Below are 19,934 nucleotides of genomic sequence, written 5' to 3' on the forward strand. Positions count from 1 at the left end.
AATGGAATTGCAAGACTGAAAGATGCTGAGAACAGCTACATGGAGAGTGATGAGGATAAAGCGAACGTGCTAAACAACTACTTCTCTTCGGTGTTCACAGAAGAAAATCTTGGAGAAGGACCGTGGTTGGCTGCCAAGGGTATACCTGGGAATGGAGTGGATATTGTACCATTCACGGAAGAAAAGCATTTATAAACAGCTTGTGAATCTGAAAATGAACAAAGCTATGGGGCCGGATACTGAGGGAGCTCAGAGAAGTGCTTAAGAGGTTCCACAGGACTGGAGATGACTGATGTGGTCTCTCTTCCCAAAAGAAGAGACAGGGAAGAAATGGGAAACTACAAGCTGGTAAGCCTCACGTCAGTGGTAGGAAAAATAATGGAGTCACTGCTGAAGGAAAATACAGTTAACTTTCTAGAAGCCAATGGGTTACAGGATTCGAAGAAACAAGGCTTTACCAAAGGAAAATCCTGCGAAACAAATCTGATTGACTTCTTTGACTGAGTGACCAAAGAACTGGATAAAGGACATGCACTAGATGTAATCTACTTGGAATTCAGCAAAGCCTTTGATATGGTCCCTCACAGAAGACTCATGAATAAGCTGAGAGGGCTGAACTGGATAGGAAACTGGTTGACTGACAGGCAGAAGAGGGTGGTGGTAAACAGAATCCACGCGGAGGAAAGGAAGGCGAGTAGTGGAGTGACCTTTCTTTCCTTAGTTAACACAGATAAGGAAATGCCTGAGTGATGTAACCATCTTATTTTCAAATGCTGTTGTTGACTGGGCTCTGACTGGCCCAAGAGCTTTTTTCAATTCAATTGTACTGGCTATTGCTTCAGTTTCAGCCCGGGAGAAGAGAGAGAGAGAAAGAGCTCTTTGCTGAAGCCCTGTAAAAGACAGTTTATATTTGAAAACTGGTGAACAGCTATATGCCCTGATCTCCCCAGGTACTTTCTACGTAGTAAACAAATGTTTAGTTAGTGTTATAATTGATCTATATTTCAGTTACCTGTTATTGTCTAGTGATTGCATATTTTTTGTTCAATTTTTAAGACAATAAATGTTTATTGTCTCTGCCTGTTTGGCTGATAAAGAATCCTGGTGGTTTGTGTGTTGGGTCTGTGAATGCTTTCTGGGAACTGTGGGACCACTGGGACTGTGACCCTAGTAACCTAGAAATCACTGGGGATAATTTGAGAGCAGAAGACTCGCCCAGAGGCGGTTGTGACCCAGTCAGTGGGAGGAGGGTTTAAGGTAGAGCACAAACGGCAGGTGCAGGCTGACCTGAGCTATGCTGGGGATAGACTCTCTAAGTGGCCACGGGGTAACCCCAGGTGGGTGGCTAAGCTTTTTGTGAGAGGTTTTCTGGATGTTCCTTCCTTTGAACAAATCAGATTAGAGAGATTCAATTTTTATCATCTCTGGCCTGAAACTATGCCACAGAGCCTGTGACAGATTGATTTGATCACTCTCTTTCAAAAACAACTTTTTCTTCCAGTAAGCTTTTACTTAGTAGTTTTACTAAGACAATGATGTTGCGTTTAGACAGTTGTAATTGTATTATGATTTTTTAGTGTAATGATTATCTCATGTCTTTTATGTTTGTATAAGGTTCTGTCTTTGAATAATTGTGCATATTTGTTGTAAGCCACCCAGAATAGTCGATTTTTTAAATAAGATGCACTATGCAGTTTGTGTGCCCTTATAGAAAAGCATGTAGTCATTTTACTGCCTCTTATATGCGTTAAATGTATACCTACCCACAGAAGTGTGGGTATCCTGTACAGTTAATCTTGCAAGTCACCATTCACATGCTCTATCACTTCCCGAAACAGGGAGGAGTTCTTTAAAAACATTTTCGGGTGCAGTCTGTTTCCAGCGCAGCCAAGACTGGAGATGATTTAATAAAGACAACATTGCAAATCAAAGCAGAAGAATGTGCCAGATTTTGCATTAAATAGAGGCAGGTAATTATTCAAAAGCACTCACACAGTCTGCAGCGGGGCCAACTGCATAATTGACTTTATCTTTAAATAGGCCACTTGAACATAAAAATCTCAGTGAAATGATGATCCAGGCTTCAAGCCAAATAGATTTTTAAGGGCCGTGGGACTAATAGAGAACTCCCTTTCTTACTATATGCCTACACTGGCTGCCTGTGCAAGTCAGGATCATATTTAAATTGCTTTGTTTAGGATTTAAAATCCTGCAGGGGTTTGCACCATCTCATATGTACCAGATGGTTGTATTGTGCTCAAGTGGAGACCCGAGTTGGCTGATCCTTCAGTCACAAATTTCCTTCATGAAACACTTTGAACACAGTTTTCATTCTAGGCCGCAGTAGAAAGGAACTTCTTATCTGAGACACAGAGGGGTCAGTAATTCTTTGGTCTTTTGTCGTTTATTAAAAAAAACGAGGGGTTGATATTCAGCTTGTGGTGCTGAGCATTTTACTTACTGGCGCTGGTGTTATGTCCAGAAATTCAATGCCAGGGGCCATGTCTGGACTCTGGCACTGAATTTTCAACCTGACAGAGCTGGTTAAGTGCGATATTCAGCTATGGGACTTTATGTGTGGTCTTATTTATGTGGTGACCTTGGCCGGTTAAGTGCTATCGGCAATTAACTGGCCAAGTGCTGACTTCGCCCCCAAACACCCCCAAAATAGCCAGTTTTCAGTCAAGTGCTAACCGGTCGTTTTCAGCGGCTCACTGGTTAAGTACCACTGAAAATGACCAGTTAGCCTCAAACAAGTGATTTACATAAGTACATAAGTACATAAGTAATGCCATACTGGGAAAAGACCAAGGGTCCATCGAGCCCAGCAATCCTGTCCACGACAGCGGCCAATCCAGGCCAAGGGCACCTGGCAAGCTTCCCAAACGTACAAACATTCTATACATGTTATTCCTGGAATTTTGGATTTTTCCAAGTCCGTTTAGTAGCGGTTTATGGACTTGTCCTTTAGGAAACCGTCCAACCCCTTTTTAAACTCTGCTAAGCTAACCGCCTTCACCACTTTCTCCGGCAACGAATTCCAGAGTTTAATTACACGTTGGGTGAAGAAAAATTTTATCTGATTTGTTTTAAATTTACTACACTGTAGTTTAATCGCATGCCCCCTAGTCCTAGTATTTTTGGAAAGCGTGAACAGACGCTTCACATCCACCTGTTCCACTCCACTCATTATTTTATATAATGTCTCCCCTCAGCCGTCTCTTCTCCAAGCTGTATAGCCCTAGCCTCCTTAGTCTTTCTTCATAGGGAAGTCGTCCCATCCCCGCTATCATTTTAGTTGCCCTTCGCTGCACCTTTTCCAATTCTACTATATCTTTCTTGAGATGCGGCGACCAGAATTGAACACAATACTCAAGGTGCGGTCGCACCATGGAGCGATACAAAGGCATTATAACATCCTCACACCTGTTTTCCATACCTTTCCTAATAATACCCAACATTCTATTCGCTTTCTTAGCCGCAGCAGCACACTGAGCAGAAGGTTTCAGTGTGTTATCGACGACGACACCCAGATCCCTTTCTTGGTCCGTAACTCCTAACGTGGAACCTTGCATGACGTAGCTATAATTCGGGTTCTTTTTTCCCACATGCATCACCTTGCACTTGCTCACATTAAACATCATCTGCCATTTAGCCGCCCAGTCTCCCAGTCTCGTAAGGTCCTCTTGTAATTTTTCACAATCCTGTCGCGATTTAACGACTTTGAATAACTTTGTGTCATCAGCAAATTTAATTACCTCGCTAGTTACTCCCATCTCTAAATCATTTATAAATATATTAAAAAGCAGCGGTCCTAGCACGGACCCCATGAGCTATTTCTGGCTGGTTAAATCGCTTTGAATATCAACCCCCCTCCCCTATTTTATAAATGTTTGAAGGAACAGTAAAGATCTGATAACATATTAGTTAGATTTGTGCCTAACTATTTGGTATCATAGGAGCCGGCTCTGTGGGTGCTTGAGCACCCCCAATATTGAACAAATTCCTTGACTGTTTCCAGGGAGAGGTCATTTCCATTTGGTTTAGCACCCCCAATAATTTTGAAAAGTGGACTCCCCTGTTTGGTATGATGTGGGTTGAGGGGTGGGATGATTTTGGTCTCTGCATCCTGGTTCTATTTCTATTGGGGTAAACATTTCAGCCAGATTGTATCACGATGGATGGTGCCTGCCTGAATAAATCGCGCTGGCTGGTTCTGCAGCGCTTAAACAGACAGTGGTGCTGAATATTAGCAGAGACCCCCTGCTACTATCCGGTTAGTGTAGAGAAGGGACTTGTCCTGTTAGTGACGATTTTCAGTCCACTAACTGGGTAAGTTCTATTCTATTCATAATTCATATATACCACTATTACCCTTTCAAAAAGGTCCTGAAGTGGTTTACAAAAATTAGGATAAAAGTACATCAAATAAAAAAAAGAGATAAAGAATAGAAACAGCAAAAAGAACTTCAATTATCAGTAAAGTAATACATCTTTAAAAATCTTCTAACTATAAAATATGAGTCAGCAAATCTAATAACCTCAGGAAGAGAATTCCAAGTTAAAACCAGGGCCGCCGAGAGCCGGGGCCAGGACAAGACCGCCCCCGGCCCCCCCACCCAAGGTCGCGTCACGCCCTGCCCCCTCCACCCGAGGTTGCATCACGCCCCTCCCCACCCGCTGCCGGGCCCTCCGAACTAACCTGAAGCACCTTCACGTTCGCATCGCAGCAAGCAGCAGCAGCATCAGAAGGGCAGACCTCTCCTTCCTTCCGTGCCCCGCCCTCGCGGACGTTACATCAGGCAAGGGCGGGACACGGAAGGAAGGAGTGGCCTGCCCTGCTGCTGCTGCTTGCTGCGATGCGAATGTGAAGGCGTTTCAGGTTAGTTCCGGGAGCTATGGAGGGCGGGCCGGACTGCAGCGGGGCCGGGCCCCCCCCCGGAGGCCCGGGCCCCCTGTCCCCCCCTCTCGGCGGCCCTGGTTGAAACCACCTTATAAGAAAAGGAATGCTCATGCGTTCTCTTTAACCGGACACCTTTAAAAGAAGGACACATAAGCTTAAAAATCCTTGCGCATCTACCAGGAAGCTTACCCTTAGTAAAAGATACGATAGTGTATATCACAGAGGCCATGAAAAGGTGCAAACCATACATATTTCTAGTTTTTATTTTAATATAGCTATTTTGCTTTTCTTGAGCTGGGCGCAGATCTGGAATTGCAAGACAGCATTTTTTCTGGTAACTACCTTTCTAAAGCTGTAGAAATTTCTGGTTTGACGTTTGGCCTATGCTAACTTGTGATAAGTTGCTGGTCAGCAACTAAGAGCCAGAGACTCCTATGACTAAGGATATGTCCAGCATCCAGATAAACAATCAAAAGGAGAAGTAAGTGGGTGTGGGTAAAACTATAGCCTTAGCAAGAGGGTGAGGGCAGTAACAGAGTAATTTTACCCATTATCTAATGAAAACTTACATGACGGCCAGAGATGGAGCTTGATGTACCGGCTCAGGAAGTCTATTCCAGGCATATGGTGCAGCAAGATAAAAGGAACAGTCTGGAGTTAGGAGTGGAGGAGAAGGGTGCAGATAAGAGAGATTTACCCAGTGAACGGAGTTCCCGGGGAGGAATGTAGGGAGAGATGAGAGTGGAGAGGTACTGAGGAGCTGCAGAGTGAATGCACTTATAGGTCAAATAGAGGAGTTTGAACTGTATGCGGAAACAGATAGGAAGCCAGTGAAGTGACTTGAGGAGAGGGCTAATATGAGTATAACGACACTGGCGGAATATTAGTTGTGCAGCAGAAGTTTGAACAGATAATGAAGAAAGGAAGAAAAAGTATTTAAGAGGAAACAGAACTGAGGATGGAGAGCCTCAGTGTGTCCACTAGCAGGTGGACATATTGACAGCTCCCAGGGAAAAATCTGTTTTTATTTGCTACATATTATACTGTATTAGTAGCTTATTTGTTACTATTTCAATAATTACTGATTGGCTTCTTTGATAATTTGAATAAACATTTATTATGTCTAATACTTATTTAGTAGAGTTTTTTCTTGCCTGGAATTCTGCCTGGGGGAGTAAAGATTAACGCGAGGGTACCCCCCCCCCCCAGGATATCTCCAGAAGGCAACTCCTGTCTCTGAGGCACAGACAGGAATGCAAAAGTCATAAACCCTTCTGGAATATCCTCTCGAAAAAGTTTGAGCACAAAGCATGAAACTTTGAAATCTATTCTTCTACACCCAGATAAAGTTTGAGTAGCAAAAAAGCTGTCCTATAGTTATCCGGGCACTGGTCCAAATATCAGCTAGCATCCGGATCATTTCCAGCGGCTGAAGAGCTGAATATTCGGGGGTCACGTGATGGTAATGGCCTGAGCGGATGTCTTTAGCTCTGCTCCCCTCGCCCTTACCTTCTTTAAGCTGTTTTTTCTTGGTGTGAGAACACAAAATAGCAGAGAGACAGTGCTGACTACTGTGTGGGAAAAAGAACAACTTTTTTTGGCTAGAGATTCCCGAGCAGTCTGGGTATGCCAACGAAATCTGTGAAGCCAGGCAGAGAGAAGGCAGCGTTGGCTCTGAAAAAAATGGCTTCGCCCGCACCGCATGTTTGCTCGCAGCAAGAACTTTCAGAAGACACAGTGCATGTTTCTATGCATAACTTGTCTCAGCTCCTTGATAAGCTGGCAAAGCTAAATGTTGGTATGAAGGAGGTCAAAGACTGTGTCGCTAGCCATGCGGTAAGAATACAGCAGGTTGAGGATCGCATATCTGGGCAGGAGGACCGGGTGGCATCGATGGAAGGACGAACAGGCGCGCTGGAGGAGCAGGTATAGTCTCTGTCAGATAAGGTGGAGGACCAGGAAAACAGGGGACGACGAAAGAACCTACGGATTATTGGTATCCCAGAGGATGTTCCCGATTCTGCTTTAATGGACCTGACTCAGAAATGGCTGCCTCAAACTTTGGGTTCTACCATCTGAGATAGGCCTTATGCAGGTGGAACACATGCACAGAATTGGGATCCGTAAGGAGAATGCAAACAAACCGAGACTGGTCATAGCGCGATTCCTTAACTACACAATTAAAGCCCGACTTTTAGCTCTTTTTTAGAGAGGTGTGGTAGCCGTGTTAGTCCACTCTTAAAGGTTATCAATAGAAATCAAACAAAATAAAACATGGAAAAGAAAATAAGATGATACCTTTTTTATTGGACATAACTTAATACATTTCTTGATTAGCTTTCAAAGGTTGCCCTTCTTCCTCAGATCGGAAATAAGCAAATGTGCCAGCTGACAGTGTATATAAGTGAAAAGGACAAGTCCACAAACCGCTACTAAATGGACTTGGGAGAAATCCACAATTCCAGGAATAACATGTATAGAATGTTTGTACGTTTGGGAAGCTTGCCAGGTGCCCTTGGCCTGGATTGGCTGCTGTCGTGGACAGGATGCTGGGCTCGATGGACCCTTGTTCTTTTCCCAGTGTGGCATTACTTATGTACAATAATTAGATAGTGCATTCACATCATTGCCGTGCTAACTGGTTAGCACATCCATACCATGAGAGTCATTAGCACCTCCTAAATAGAGGTGGTAAGTGCTCCCGCTGTAAGATTTTTTCAATGGCCACGCACAAATGCTAACATCAGTATGTGGCTATATATTCACGAAATGGGGAAAAAGTCCTTTTTGACGGATGCACTAAACATGGGCCTAGCGTACGGGAAAGCCCTGCATAAGGACGCGCTAAACCCATTTATTAGTACAGCTTCGTAAAAGGGCCCCTTATATTGTAAGCCCTCTGGGGACAGAGAAATATCCACTGTACTTGAATGTAACTTGTCTTGCACTACCATGAGCTAAATATTACAAAATAATTAATTAATTAAATACACATCAAGTTACTGCACACATACTCAGGTGTGGAGAACGCTCCGAACAGTAGGGGAGGGACTCTGCAGAGGCCCCCCGGGCATGCTGGGAAGCCAGGTGGCTAAGGTTCCCGTATATATCATGGGTGTGGGAGTAGTCGTATGCCGGGTCAGAGGTGCGGCCAAATATCGATGCCAAATTCCGGAAGCCTCCGAAAGAGAAGTAGACCATGAAGGCGAACTGGAAGCCAATCAGCATGGCCAGGGTGCAGGGCCGCTCCAACATCCTGCGGATCATTACAGAGGCGGGTCTCTTCCTCAGCCGTGGCAGCAGGCGGCTGTCCCCCGACCAAGGTAACACTAGAAAGAAAGAATGGCAAATTAGATTGCAGCATAGTACCTTTTGTAGAACAGTGACCCTTGATTCCAACTACTTCACCCAGGTCATCCCAGAGAAATAGGGTTAGTCCCGGTTTGGCTTCTCTGCATACATGGAGTCTTGCTTTTCCTAGTGAAATCAGAGCTGCAGCTCCAAGAAGCAAAACCAGGACTGGATCAGCCTTTTCCAGTTGACTTGGATGAAGTGACAATCTTACTTAATCCTGTTACACCCTCTCTTGATCTTATTCCAGAGTCTCCTTTCCTTCTTGGCTTTAACACGTTTTATATTTTATCAATATTTTGATGACTACAAATTCTACGTTAGGCATAAATAGATATAGCTATAATTACTCATTTATCCTTCAATGCACTTCTGTATTTAATGCCAACAGTAGCTGCCTTTAGTTTAAAAAAAATGATGTGTTCCAAGGCCATTGGTACAGACTAGTAAGCCGCATTGAGCCTGCCATGAGTGGGAAAGCGCGGGGTACAAATGTAACAAAAATAAAATAGATACTATTGGAGATTCTACATGGAATGTTGCTACTATTGGAGATTCTACATGGAATGTTGCTATTCCACTAGCAACATTCCATGTAGAAGGCTGCGCAGGCTTCTGTTTCTGTGAGTCTGACGTCCTGCACGTACGTGCAGGACGTCAGACTCACAGAAGCAGAAGCCAGCGCGGCCACATTGCTGATCTGCAAGGGCCGACTTCTACATGGAATGTTGCTAGTGGGACTCTGGGCAAGTCACTTAACCCTCCATTGCCCCATGTAAGCCGCATTGAGCCTGCCATGAGTGGGAAAGCGCAGGGTACAAATGTAACAAAAATAAAAATAGAATGAAAAACAAAACCCTGTGCTTCAGGTAAATCCATGATGTCCATGGTGCTGAGTCCTCATCAGTCTCAGCACCACCAAAGCATAGTAACTGTCATAGGGTGGGTGTGGGGGAGAGCAAGAAATATGAGCACTGTTATTTCATGCGCTTCTTGGAAAACTTCCTAGAGCTGGTTGGCGATTGACGGAACAAACATTTTTAAACAAATAAACAAGCCTAACTCCCACCACACAGTCAGCGGCTCTAGTGTGGCCGTCACCACACAGAAGAGGGAACGGACACATTGACCATGTCAGAATCTGCTGGACCAGGAAAACCTGGGATATAAAATGGGCCAGCAATGACCGATACACAAGTCATATACCAGGTCAAACTTGATTTAAATCAGGACCTACAATCTCTAGGTAGGAAACAGGATTAATAGGATTTAAATCAAAATCATTACAGCTTCTGCATTGGTAAAAGGAATGTCTGCATGCTCACTAAAATGATGATAAAAAGCACAACCCAGGTTTATGTTCAAGCATTTGTCAGCTGCCTAGAATTTGAGACAGATGGATTATAAATATTTTTAAATAAATAATAAGATGGAAACTTCAGAAGCCCAGTGGCGTTCCTGGGGGGGGCTGGCACCTGGGGCGGATCGCTGATGCCCCCCCCCCCCGGCGAAAAGACACCCCCACGAAGGAACCCCCCCCCCCCCGCCAGGTGCACGACGCTGGGGGGGTGCCGCGCGCGCCTGTCCTCCGTTGTTCTATGCTTCTTCTCTGCCCCGGAACAGGAAGTAACCTGGACAGGCGCACGCGGCACCCCCCCAGTGGCGTGCACCCGGGGTGGACCGCACCCACCGCCCCCCCTAGGAACGCCACTGCAGAAGCCTACCCAAAGATTGTGGTCAAAGACAAAGCAAGTTATGGTCTCAAGCCATTTGGATTACTGCAACTTGATTTACAGCAATTCAGCAAAATATTTGCTGAGAAGTGGGGTGGGGGGGGGGGGGGGTCGTTGTCTGTTATACAAAGTACGAGTGGACCAAGGAAATCCAAACCAGAAATTAAAACAATTGTTAATGAACACAATCATAAAAAACCATCATAATAAAAACTCCAAAGGTTTATTTATTGATTGATTGATTGATACTTGCTATACCGTCTTATCTACCGGCAGTTCAAAGCAGTGTACAATACTCATAAAACAGTAGTCAAAGTAAAGAAAGGAACTACAATGGTCGATAGGAAAGAACAAGAGAAACCTTGCACACATGACAACTTTCTTCAAATCAATCACCTTACTTTCTATTTCTTCCTACTTTCTTACTCATCTATATGTTACAACTTTGCGTTCACTACCAATTATAATGTTCTAGTACTTATTGTGTTGTCATTGCAAGTAGTATATCATGCCATACTTTGTATTGTTGTTCGAATATTTTTACTGCTCTAATTGCCTCTTGCTCATGTTTGATCTGTTTTTACTGTACACCGCCTTGAGTGAATTCCTTCAAAAAGGCAGTACATAAAGTAGCCTAGTGGTTAGTGCAGCGGACTTTGATCCTGGGGAACTGGGTTCGATTCCCACTGCAGCTCCTTGTGACTCTGGGCAAGTCACTTAACCCTCTATTGCCCCAGGTACAAAATAAGTACCTGAATATAAGTAAACCGCTTTGAATGTAGTTGCAAAAACCTCAGAAAGGCGGTATATCAAGTCCCATTTCCCTTTCCCCCTTTCCCTTATGACATCACAATATCAGAAGTGAGCCAAGTATCGGGCAATCAAGCCATTGTGACATCATTGATGAGGTTGGGTCTTATTGGTGGAATGAGTGGAGGAGTAGCTTAGTGGTTAGTGCAGCGGACTTTGATCCTGGGGAACTGGGTTCGATTCCCACTGCAGCTCCTTGTGACTCTGGGCAAGTCACTTAACCCTCTATTGCCCCAGGTACAAAATAAGTACCTGTATATATGTAAACCGCTTTGAATGTAGTTGCAAAATACCACAGAAAGGCAGTATATCAAGTCCAATTTCTCTTTCCCTAATAAATAAATTTACAACAGACGGGAAGGAAGAGAGAAAGGGCTACTCCAAACTGCGAAAAAACTGACATAACAGCTAGTGTGATGATGATGATGATGGAAAGGCTTGTTGGAAGAGCCATTTTTAACCAAAGTCTTAAGTTCAACATCAACTGTCCGTGTACAATCAACAATGACTATATAAACGTCCACCAGAGGATATCGCAATTTTATCAAAGTACCCATACTATGAGTTTACTGCATAAAGACAGGACAACCATTTATGTCGTTAACCTGGCTGGCTACATGCTGAAAAATCGGCACTTAATCGGCCAAGTGCTGGCTCTGTCCCCGGAACACACTCAATATAAGCCAGTTTGCAGTTCGGCACTAACCAGTTATTTTCAGTGGTACTAACCAGTTATGTGCCACTGAGATTTAATTAGCCCTAAACAGACAATTTAACCAGCCAGGAGCCATTTCTGGACAGTTAAATTGCTTTGAATATTGGCACAAATGTGTTCAGGAATCTCTCGCTTGGCTAGGCTATGGAAACATATATAGCTTATATATAGCTGACTATTACCATTTGCACAGAATTTCAAACAATATTCAGACTATAGCCAACTTATTATATAATGCTTAAATTGAAAACATCCAATTTATCCCACCACTAAAGCCCTTATATCCCTTGAAAGTCCCCCTCATCTAGTAATTGCCCCAATGCTTTCAATCCATGTGGGAACCCCTAATCGGTATGAGATGCGATATGCGCCTCCCCCTCCAAGAGGGCTGCCCTAAACTTCTCCCACAGCTTCTATGTATGAACAGTGGAAAGGTTACTCAACTTTCTTCCCCTCTCCTCCCCATGGGCGTAGACTGGGGGGGGGGGGGCGAGGGGGGGCAATGCCCCCCCAAACAATGATGAGGCGCCGCCACGCCAGTAGTTAAAAAGAAAAAACAAGCAGGCACGCGCTCCTCTCCGTCCGCTTGGCTTCCCTGCCCTCTCTGTGTCCCGTCTTCCTCTGACGTCACTTCCTTTCGAGCGGGACGCAGAGAGGGCAGGGAAGCCAAGCGGACGGAGAGGAGCGTGTCCGTCTGCCCCCCTCTCTTCCTCCCTCTCTCCGGCGCAGTCTTTTTCAGCGTTCCTGGCAGCGGTAGCGACGTACACGCTGCCTTCGGCTCTGCCCCGAAGCCTTCTCTTCAAGTTCCTGTTCCCGCATAGGTGGGAACAGGAACTTGAAGAGAAGGCTTCCGGGGCAGACCGAAGGCAGCGTGTACATTGCTACCGCTGCCAGGAACACAGAAAAGCTGAAGAAGACTGTTACCTGCTCCGGAGGGAGGGAGGGAGGGAGGCAGATGGAGTCATGATCTTGGACCTCGCGGGGGAGGGGGGGAGCAGAAGGAAGATGGATGGAACTGGGAGGGGTGGGGAGCAGATGGAAGATGGATGGGACTGGGAGGGGTGGGGAGCAGAGGGAAGGAGCAAGAGATGGATGGGACTGGGACGGGTGGGGAGCAGAGGGAAGGAGCAAGAGATGTATGGAACTGGGAGGGTGGGGAGCAGAGGGAAGCCTACTGGAAAGAAGACACTGCATACAATAGAAGACACTGGGACCAAAGCGAATAGAAAAACTAAATGATCACACAACAAAGGTAGATAAAAGTATTATATTCAGAATTTATTAATTGAAATATGAGCTTTTTGAAATGTGCATCTGTGATATTTTGCCTGTAAATTTCAATTCCTTCCTCCATATTAGCATATTCATTTGCATATGTATATATGCAAATGAATATGCTAATATGGTCCGCCCATCCTTTGCCCTCCCCCCCAAATGAAACAGTCAAACTACGCCTATGCTCCTCCCCCTAATCCTACAATCTAGTCTACCCTTTTCCTTTCCTATATCTGTTGATCCCTTCTCCTATGCCAATGGAGCGAAGGAGTGGCCGGTTCAAATCCCACTGCTGCTCCCTGTGATCTTGAGCAAGTCACTTAACCCTCCATTGCCTCTGGTATAAACTTAGATTGTGAGCCATCCAGGGACAGGGAAATACCTAGTGTACCTGAATGTAACTCATCTTGAGCTACTACTGAAAAAGGTATGAGCAAAATATAAATAAATAAGTAAATCCCACATTGCCTTAAGCTGTGCCATTTCACAATATACTTTAAAGTCTGACACTGCGAGACCTCCAAAGATCTTTGGGAAGTAAAGAGCCTTCCTCACCACCCTGGAAGTTCTGTGTCTCCAAATGATTCTAAAGATCTTTTTCTGCATTTTCCTTAACACCCTTTCTGGAATCTTGACCAGTAAAACTTGAAAAAAGATAAAGAAATCTTGGGAGTATTACCATCTTCACACTTAAAAATTCTTCCCAACCAGGATAAACACAAAACATCTCCAACTTTCCAGATCTCAGTTTAGGCCCCTCCCCCACAATGCTGTGTGCGCCTTTACAGAAAACTAGTGTAATGTCAGCTTTAGCACACCCTCTTAGAACATAAGAACAGCCATATTGGGTCAGACCAATGGTCCATCTAGTCCAGTATCCTGCTTCCAACAGTGGTCAATCGAGGTCACAAGTAACTGGCAGCGAGTTCCAGAGCTTACCTATTCATTGAGTTAAAAAATATTTCCTCCTATTTATTTTAAAAGTTTTCCATGTAACACCATTGAGTGTCCCCTAGTCTTTGTACTTTTTGAAAGAGCAAAAAAAAAATCGATTCACTTCTACACCACTCAGGATTTTGTAAAGAGAGTCTTTAATAAATATACCTGAACAGGCTCAGCATGAAAGATTCAGGCTCCACCCCACAGCTTCCAAGTTCCAGGAGGAAGATCCTAGGCCATTCCTGGATTTCTGGCGTCGGTGCTAAGTGATGCACATACCCCCAGATTCTATATATCGTGCCTAGAGATCGGTGCTGAAATCCAAGCGTACTCTATAATGACGCGCATAACTTAATTGGCTTAACAAGCTAATCAGCGTCTTTAACACTTAAGTAATAATTAACACTAATTGGCAAAATTTTGAATTTACACGCATAACTTGCTAAGTGTATTCTGTAATGCAGAGTGCCCAAATTTTAATGCACGGAGCCAAAAAGGGGCATGGTTATGGGCGGAGAAATGGATGTTTCATGAGCATTGTAAAAATTTACATGCACTGTTACAGAATATGCCCCTCTGCGCTTAAATCTACGCGCCAGTATTTACGCCACGTTTCCCTTGGTGTAAATGGATGCGCATAGTTCTAGGCTCTGCGATATCAACTAAGTGTATTCTATATAAGAGGAGAACCAGGAAAGGACAGAGCCCTGGAACCCAAATGAAGACAGTGTGGCAAGAAGTAAATTGTGATTGACAGTGTCAAAAGCGGCGGATAGGTCGAGGAGGATGAGGATGGAGTAGTGGCCTTTGAATTTGTCAAGGAACAGGTCATTGCAGACTTTAGATAGTGCCGTTTCTGTCGAGTGTAGGGGCGAAAGCCGGATTGAAGCGGATCGAGGATGGCATGAGAGGAGAGAAAATCAAGGCAACGGCTATGAACGGGCGCGTTCAAGTATCTTGGAGAGGAAGGGTAGGAGGGAAATTGGGCGGTAGTTGGAGGGACAGGTAGGTACCATGCCTAAATCTAGGCGCTGCTTAGAGAATACGCTTAGGTAGAAATTTATTCCGTGTGGATTTTTCAGATGCCATATAAAGAATCTAGCTCATAATGTATAATATTCTATAAACTAGGAGACATGCCCAAAGCCTACCCACTCTCAGGAACCCTCGCAGTTAGGTGCTACGCCACTGACGGACTACCATATAGAATAATGAACGCCTAGTGTATGTGGAGGGGCATTTTCGATAGAACGTCTAAATCAGAATTTGGAAGTTTTACAAAAACGTCCAAATTCTGAACAGGAAAGAAGGTCATTTTCGAAAAAGATAGACATCTATCTTTTGTGTTCGAAAATGCTATGGACATCTTGTGATTTGGACGTCCTTTTTTTGGTCCATTTTGGAACAGAGACGGAGTGGCTTAATGGTTACTGCAGCGGGTTTTGATCCTGGAAACATAGGTTCAATTCCCACTGCTGCTCCTTGTGTCTTTGGGCAAGTCAAATGTACAAGGGGCATTTTTGGATATGACTTCTAAGTCTCAATTTGGATGTTTTTTGTAAAACGTCCAAAATCAGAACAGGAAAGGTCATTTTCTACAAAAATAAGTCTCTCTTTTCCTTTTGAAAATGCTGTTTGGAAAAACGTTTTGTGATTTGGGGGAGTAAGGTGATCCCCGATTCCCTCCAGTGGTCATCTGGTCATTTGGGGCACTTCTTGTCTGGAGTAGAGGAGTAGGCTAGTGGATAGTGCAGCAGACCTTGATCCTGGGGAAGTGGGTTCAATTCCCACTGCAGCTATTCGTTATAAAAACAGGTCTAGCTCGAAACGTCTAAGTTTTAGTCTTGGACGTTTTTGTTTTGTTCCATTATGGCTGAAAGACGTCTAAGTCTTAGGAATGCCCAAGTCCCGCCTTGAACACACCCCTTGGCATGCCCCCTTGAGATTTAGATGTCCTTCTGATGGACTTCAGAGAAAGACGTCTAAAAATAGGTTTCAAAAATGCTGATTTGGACGTCATTGTGAGATAAACGTCCAAATGCAAACTTATGTCACTTTTTTGATGTTTTTCTCTTTTGAAAATGAGCCTGATAGACACCTGTCAATTAATGGCAACTTTGACACACATAAAGCACATCCTTCTAGACACAGTTTACAGAACTGCTCCATTACTAATTCTGTGAATAATGGGCCATAATTTGCCTTATGTAGCTTTGACATCTCCGATGCAAATGGACCTCAGATACTTAACACACTTGCCCACTGGAAGGGGAAGTTTGCTCGTATTCGCTCCTCCTGATACCTAGTGCACTCTTTAAGGGCCAAATTTTAATAAAAGCGGTTTGGCAACACTTATCCCTTTTTCTGGTTGTCCTCAATGAATATGTAGGAAATAAATCTGCATGAACTATTTTAACCATATGCAAATCTTTCATGCAAATCCATTGTGGGCATCCAAAAACTTGACTGGCTAAATATTCCGAAGTCGGGATTGAGAACCCACTGCTCTAGCATAGTCGAATCTAACCTACCTCTATATTATGACTACTATTCCCGATGGTATCCTTCAACGCCTTCAAGATGAAAATGAATAAAGAAAAAACTCAATGTCTAATCCTTTCATCACAACATGCTACTCAGCTCCCAACCACCCTACTCACCCCCGACGTCACCATCCCAATATCTGACAATCTAAAAATCCTAGGAGTAACATTAGACAAACACCTATCTTTAGAATCTCATGCAAAAACCATGACGAAGAAGATGTTCAATATGATGTGGGTACTGAAAAGAGTGAAACCATTCCTCCCACAGAAAACTTTCCGCAATCTAGTACAATCCACAGTACTTACCCATGCCAACTACTGCAACAGCATCTTCATTGGATGCAAAGCCCAAATCATGAAAAAGCTCCAAACCGCCCAAAACACAGCAGCTAGACTCATCTTTGGCAAATCACGATTCGAAAGCGCAACACCACTACGGAAAAAACTTCACTGGCTCCCCATCAAGGAACCCATCTTTTTGAAAAAATCTACGGAAAGAGCCAAAACACATAAAATCCACACTCACTGTTCATTAATGCATCAAACATCCACTTCTGAACTCTCATCCCCCGTAATTTCACATCACTCATACCTTTACTCACAGAAATATGCATACCATATGTCTCTATGCCTTATTATCGCCCTTTAAGCTCTCATTATCTCCTTCCAACATTTTAATGTTTGTGTTCCATTGTTACATTCCGTAACGACACTTCGAGTGTCTTGCATAACTCTGCACAATGTAATCCATAACCAATTTGTAACAATCTGTATTTCCATCATTCATCTCATATTGTAAGCCACACTGAACCCGCAAAAAGGTGGGGAAATGTGGGATACAAATGCAATAAATAAATAATAAAAATAAACTTAAAGCCCACACAATGATCCACAAGATCCTCAATGGCGAATCTCCAAGCTACATGTCCGACCTGATCGATCTTACAGCCAGGAACTGGACCAAATCTTCTCGAACATATCTCAATCTTCATCTTCCTAGCTGCAAAGGCCTCAAATACAAAACCTACTACGCATCCAACTTCTCTGTCATAGGCAGCCAACTCTGGAATGCCATACCTCGACACATCCGAAAAACCACTGAACACCTACCCTTCCGAAAACTGCTGAAGACTTACCTCTTCAAACAAGCCTATCCAAATGACCCGTCCTAACTCCCAAACCTAATTCCACACCACTAGTATCACCCATACGCCAATCCTTTCCCCACATCTATTACTCTGTCCTACTCTATGTAATTATGTCATCTCGGGGATATTTTGTTCCATACTTTGTATTATCTATGCGATACTCTGTACCATACCTTGTAAGCCGCACTGAACCTGCTGTCAAGCGGGAAAGAGCGGGGTATAAATGCCCCAAATAATAATAATAGTTGAATCTAACCTATCTCTATATTATGACTACTATTCCTGATGGTATCCTTGAGCTAGGTTCACTTATTCTTGACAAAATGGATTTTAAAAATTTGTTAAACAATTTAAAGACTTATTGAAAAATAAAATCTCTATAGTGAGGGGAGGGGGTTTCTGTTTCATGCTTGCTTGTTTGTGATTCCTCGGTGATTTTCTCTGTCTGTACTGTTTATTAATAAAGATGATTTTTAAACATTAAAAAAAAAATCTGTAATTGTTATCCACTCTAATACACCCTGATGGACACACAGAAGGCTGCGGAGGGTGGGGGAGAAGGCAAAAACATCTGGCATTCCATTATTTATTTATTTAAATATTTATTAGGATTTATTTATCACCTTGTTGAAGGAATTCACTCAAGCAAAAAAAAGGTCAAACATAAGCAATAGACAATTACAACAATAAAAATATTCAAAGTATACATTAGAATGCCAATACAATACACAATAAAACATTTTAATAGACAGCATAGGGTGTAAGCAAAGACAGAACATATACATAAACAGAGTAACAGGAGTAAGCAAAATAAGGGACTAGTTAAAGAGAGTTGCAAACGAGGTCAGAAAGGTGCTTGAACATTATCTTGGAGGATAGGCGTGGATAAACATGTTTGTTATAATATGTGCAGCTGGTGTCATTTACTTCTTCCATCAAAAGCCTGGTTGAAGAGCCGGAAATGAACTGATTATCTAACTTACTCTAAAACTTATGTACTTTAATGCAATACCACTTTGCATTTCTCGTTCTGGAAAGGGCAATCGCCACTACGGCATAATGCAAGCCACACTGAGCCTGCAAAAAGGTGGGAAAATGGGGGATACAAATGCAGCAAATGAATAAGCTTTCACCTGCTTCCTGAAGTCTTGTGTAAAGCGGAGCCTTTCAGGGAGTGCGCATTCCAGAGCATGGGGACTACTCCGGAAGGCTCGCTTGCTTACTGCAAAACAGGGGATTGTAGAACATATCCTTAGGGCTGTTTTGTTCCCATAGTCTTTAGTCCGAAAAATCTTTCTTCGCAATAAGCAAACACTCTCAGCAGCCCAGGTCCAAAACAACGAATGAAAAAAGGAGAGAGAGAGAGAACACGAGCAAAAACGTTGTCAGCATAAGCACGGCATGAAAAAAAAAAAGTGAGAAAGCAGGTGACACAAATGTTGGCGAAGACAGAGTGGAAAACCCTTTGAGAAACCATGCACAGGTATGGGGGAGGAGGGGGAGTGGAAAGACAAACACACAGTGAGAAATGAGAGCCAGAGGCAGGATCCAGGTACATGTACACCCATAGGAAGGGAGCAGGAACATAGATATGAGGATCGATGTCATTTCTGAGTGAAACTGGACAGGCGTGTGTAAGCAAGAGACCTTAGGACAGAAAGAAAGGAGGAAGAAAAAGGCTAAGATTACTTACAAGACTCAGCCCTGTTTGAAGGAAAGACCAACTCCTTTTCCAGGTGTGAATTACAAGTGGAAAAGAGGGAGTGTCCTACATGCCTCTCCCCTCTCCCACATGACCTTTGCTTAGGTTTCTGAATTTTATTTCCCTACAGGCTATTCTGTCCCCTCCTTTATTACTCCATTAGAGTTGTAAATTGTACAACAATCTTACCATGGTCCAACAGACTCAACTTTAACTTTGAACTGCCGATGAACAAAAGGACCAAGGTATTCAGAACAAGGCACTTTCTGTTCTGCCTACAATTTATTCATTTATTAGGATTTATTTACCACTTTTTGAAAACGTTCACCCTGCAACAGAAAATTCATTTCATAACATAGTAGATAATGGCAGATAAAGACCTGCACGGTCCGTCCAGCCTTCCCAACAAGATAAATTAATACTTGATCCTGATCTGTCCCCGCCACTTCCAGGGCACAGATCATACAACTCTGCCCAGCACTGGCCTTATACATAAGTATTGCCATACTGGGACAGACCGAAGGTCCATCAAACCCAGCATTCTGTTTCCAACAGTGGCCAATCTAGGTCACAAGTAACTGCTAAGATCCCAGAACAGAACAATACATTTTATGCTGCTTATTCTAGAAAGACACACAAAAATGGCGACGTTCCACCACTACGTTTTGAATAATACACAACAAACTACTGATGGAGCGAGAAATGCTCAATAGACAATTGACTATTTGATAAGGGGACGTCTCATAAAGTCACACAGGCACTGTATATCACGCTTCTAGTGAGCCTCTGATTTTGTGACAATTTTATAATCA

At 43.5% G+C, this 19,934-nt stretch overlaps 1 protein-coding gene across 3 annotated transcripts in view; it reads right to left on the reverse strand.

Annotated features, from left to right (window-relative positions):
* Positions 1-19,934, reverse strand: part of B4GALT3 (beta-1,4-galactosyltransferase 3) — a 138,187-nt gene that overhangs the window by 40,809 nt on the left and 77,444 nt on the right. For 2 of the 3 annotated variants that reach the window (XM_030186336.1, XM_030186337.1), the window contains one exon: positions 7,918-8,232. In XM_030186336.1, coding sequence (XP_030042196.1) covers positions 7,918-8,232 — 315 coding nt within the window. Of the gene's footprint in view, positions 1-7,917; positions 8,233-19,113; positions 19,183-19,934 lie in introns of those variants that run through there. The other variant, XM_030186338.1, reaches the window with a different exon arrangement.

Source organism: Microcaecilia unicolor, chromosome 14 (assembly GCF_901765095.1).
Source record: "Microcaecilia unicolor chromosome 14, aMicUni1.1, whole genome shotgun sequence".
Lineage (NCBI taxonomy): Eukaryota > Metazoa > Chordata > Amphibia > Gymnophiona > Siphonopidae > Microcaecilia > Microcaecilia unicolor.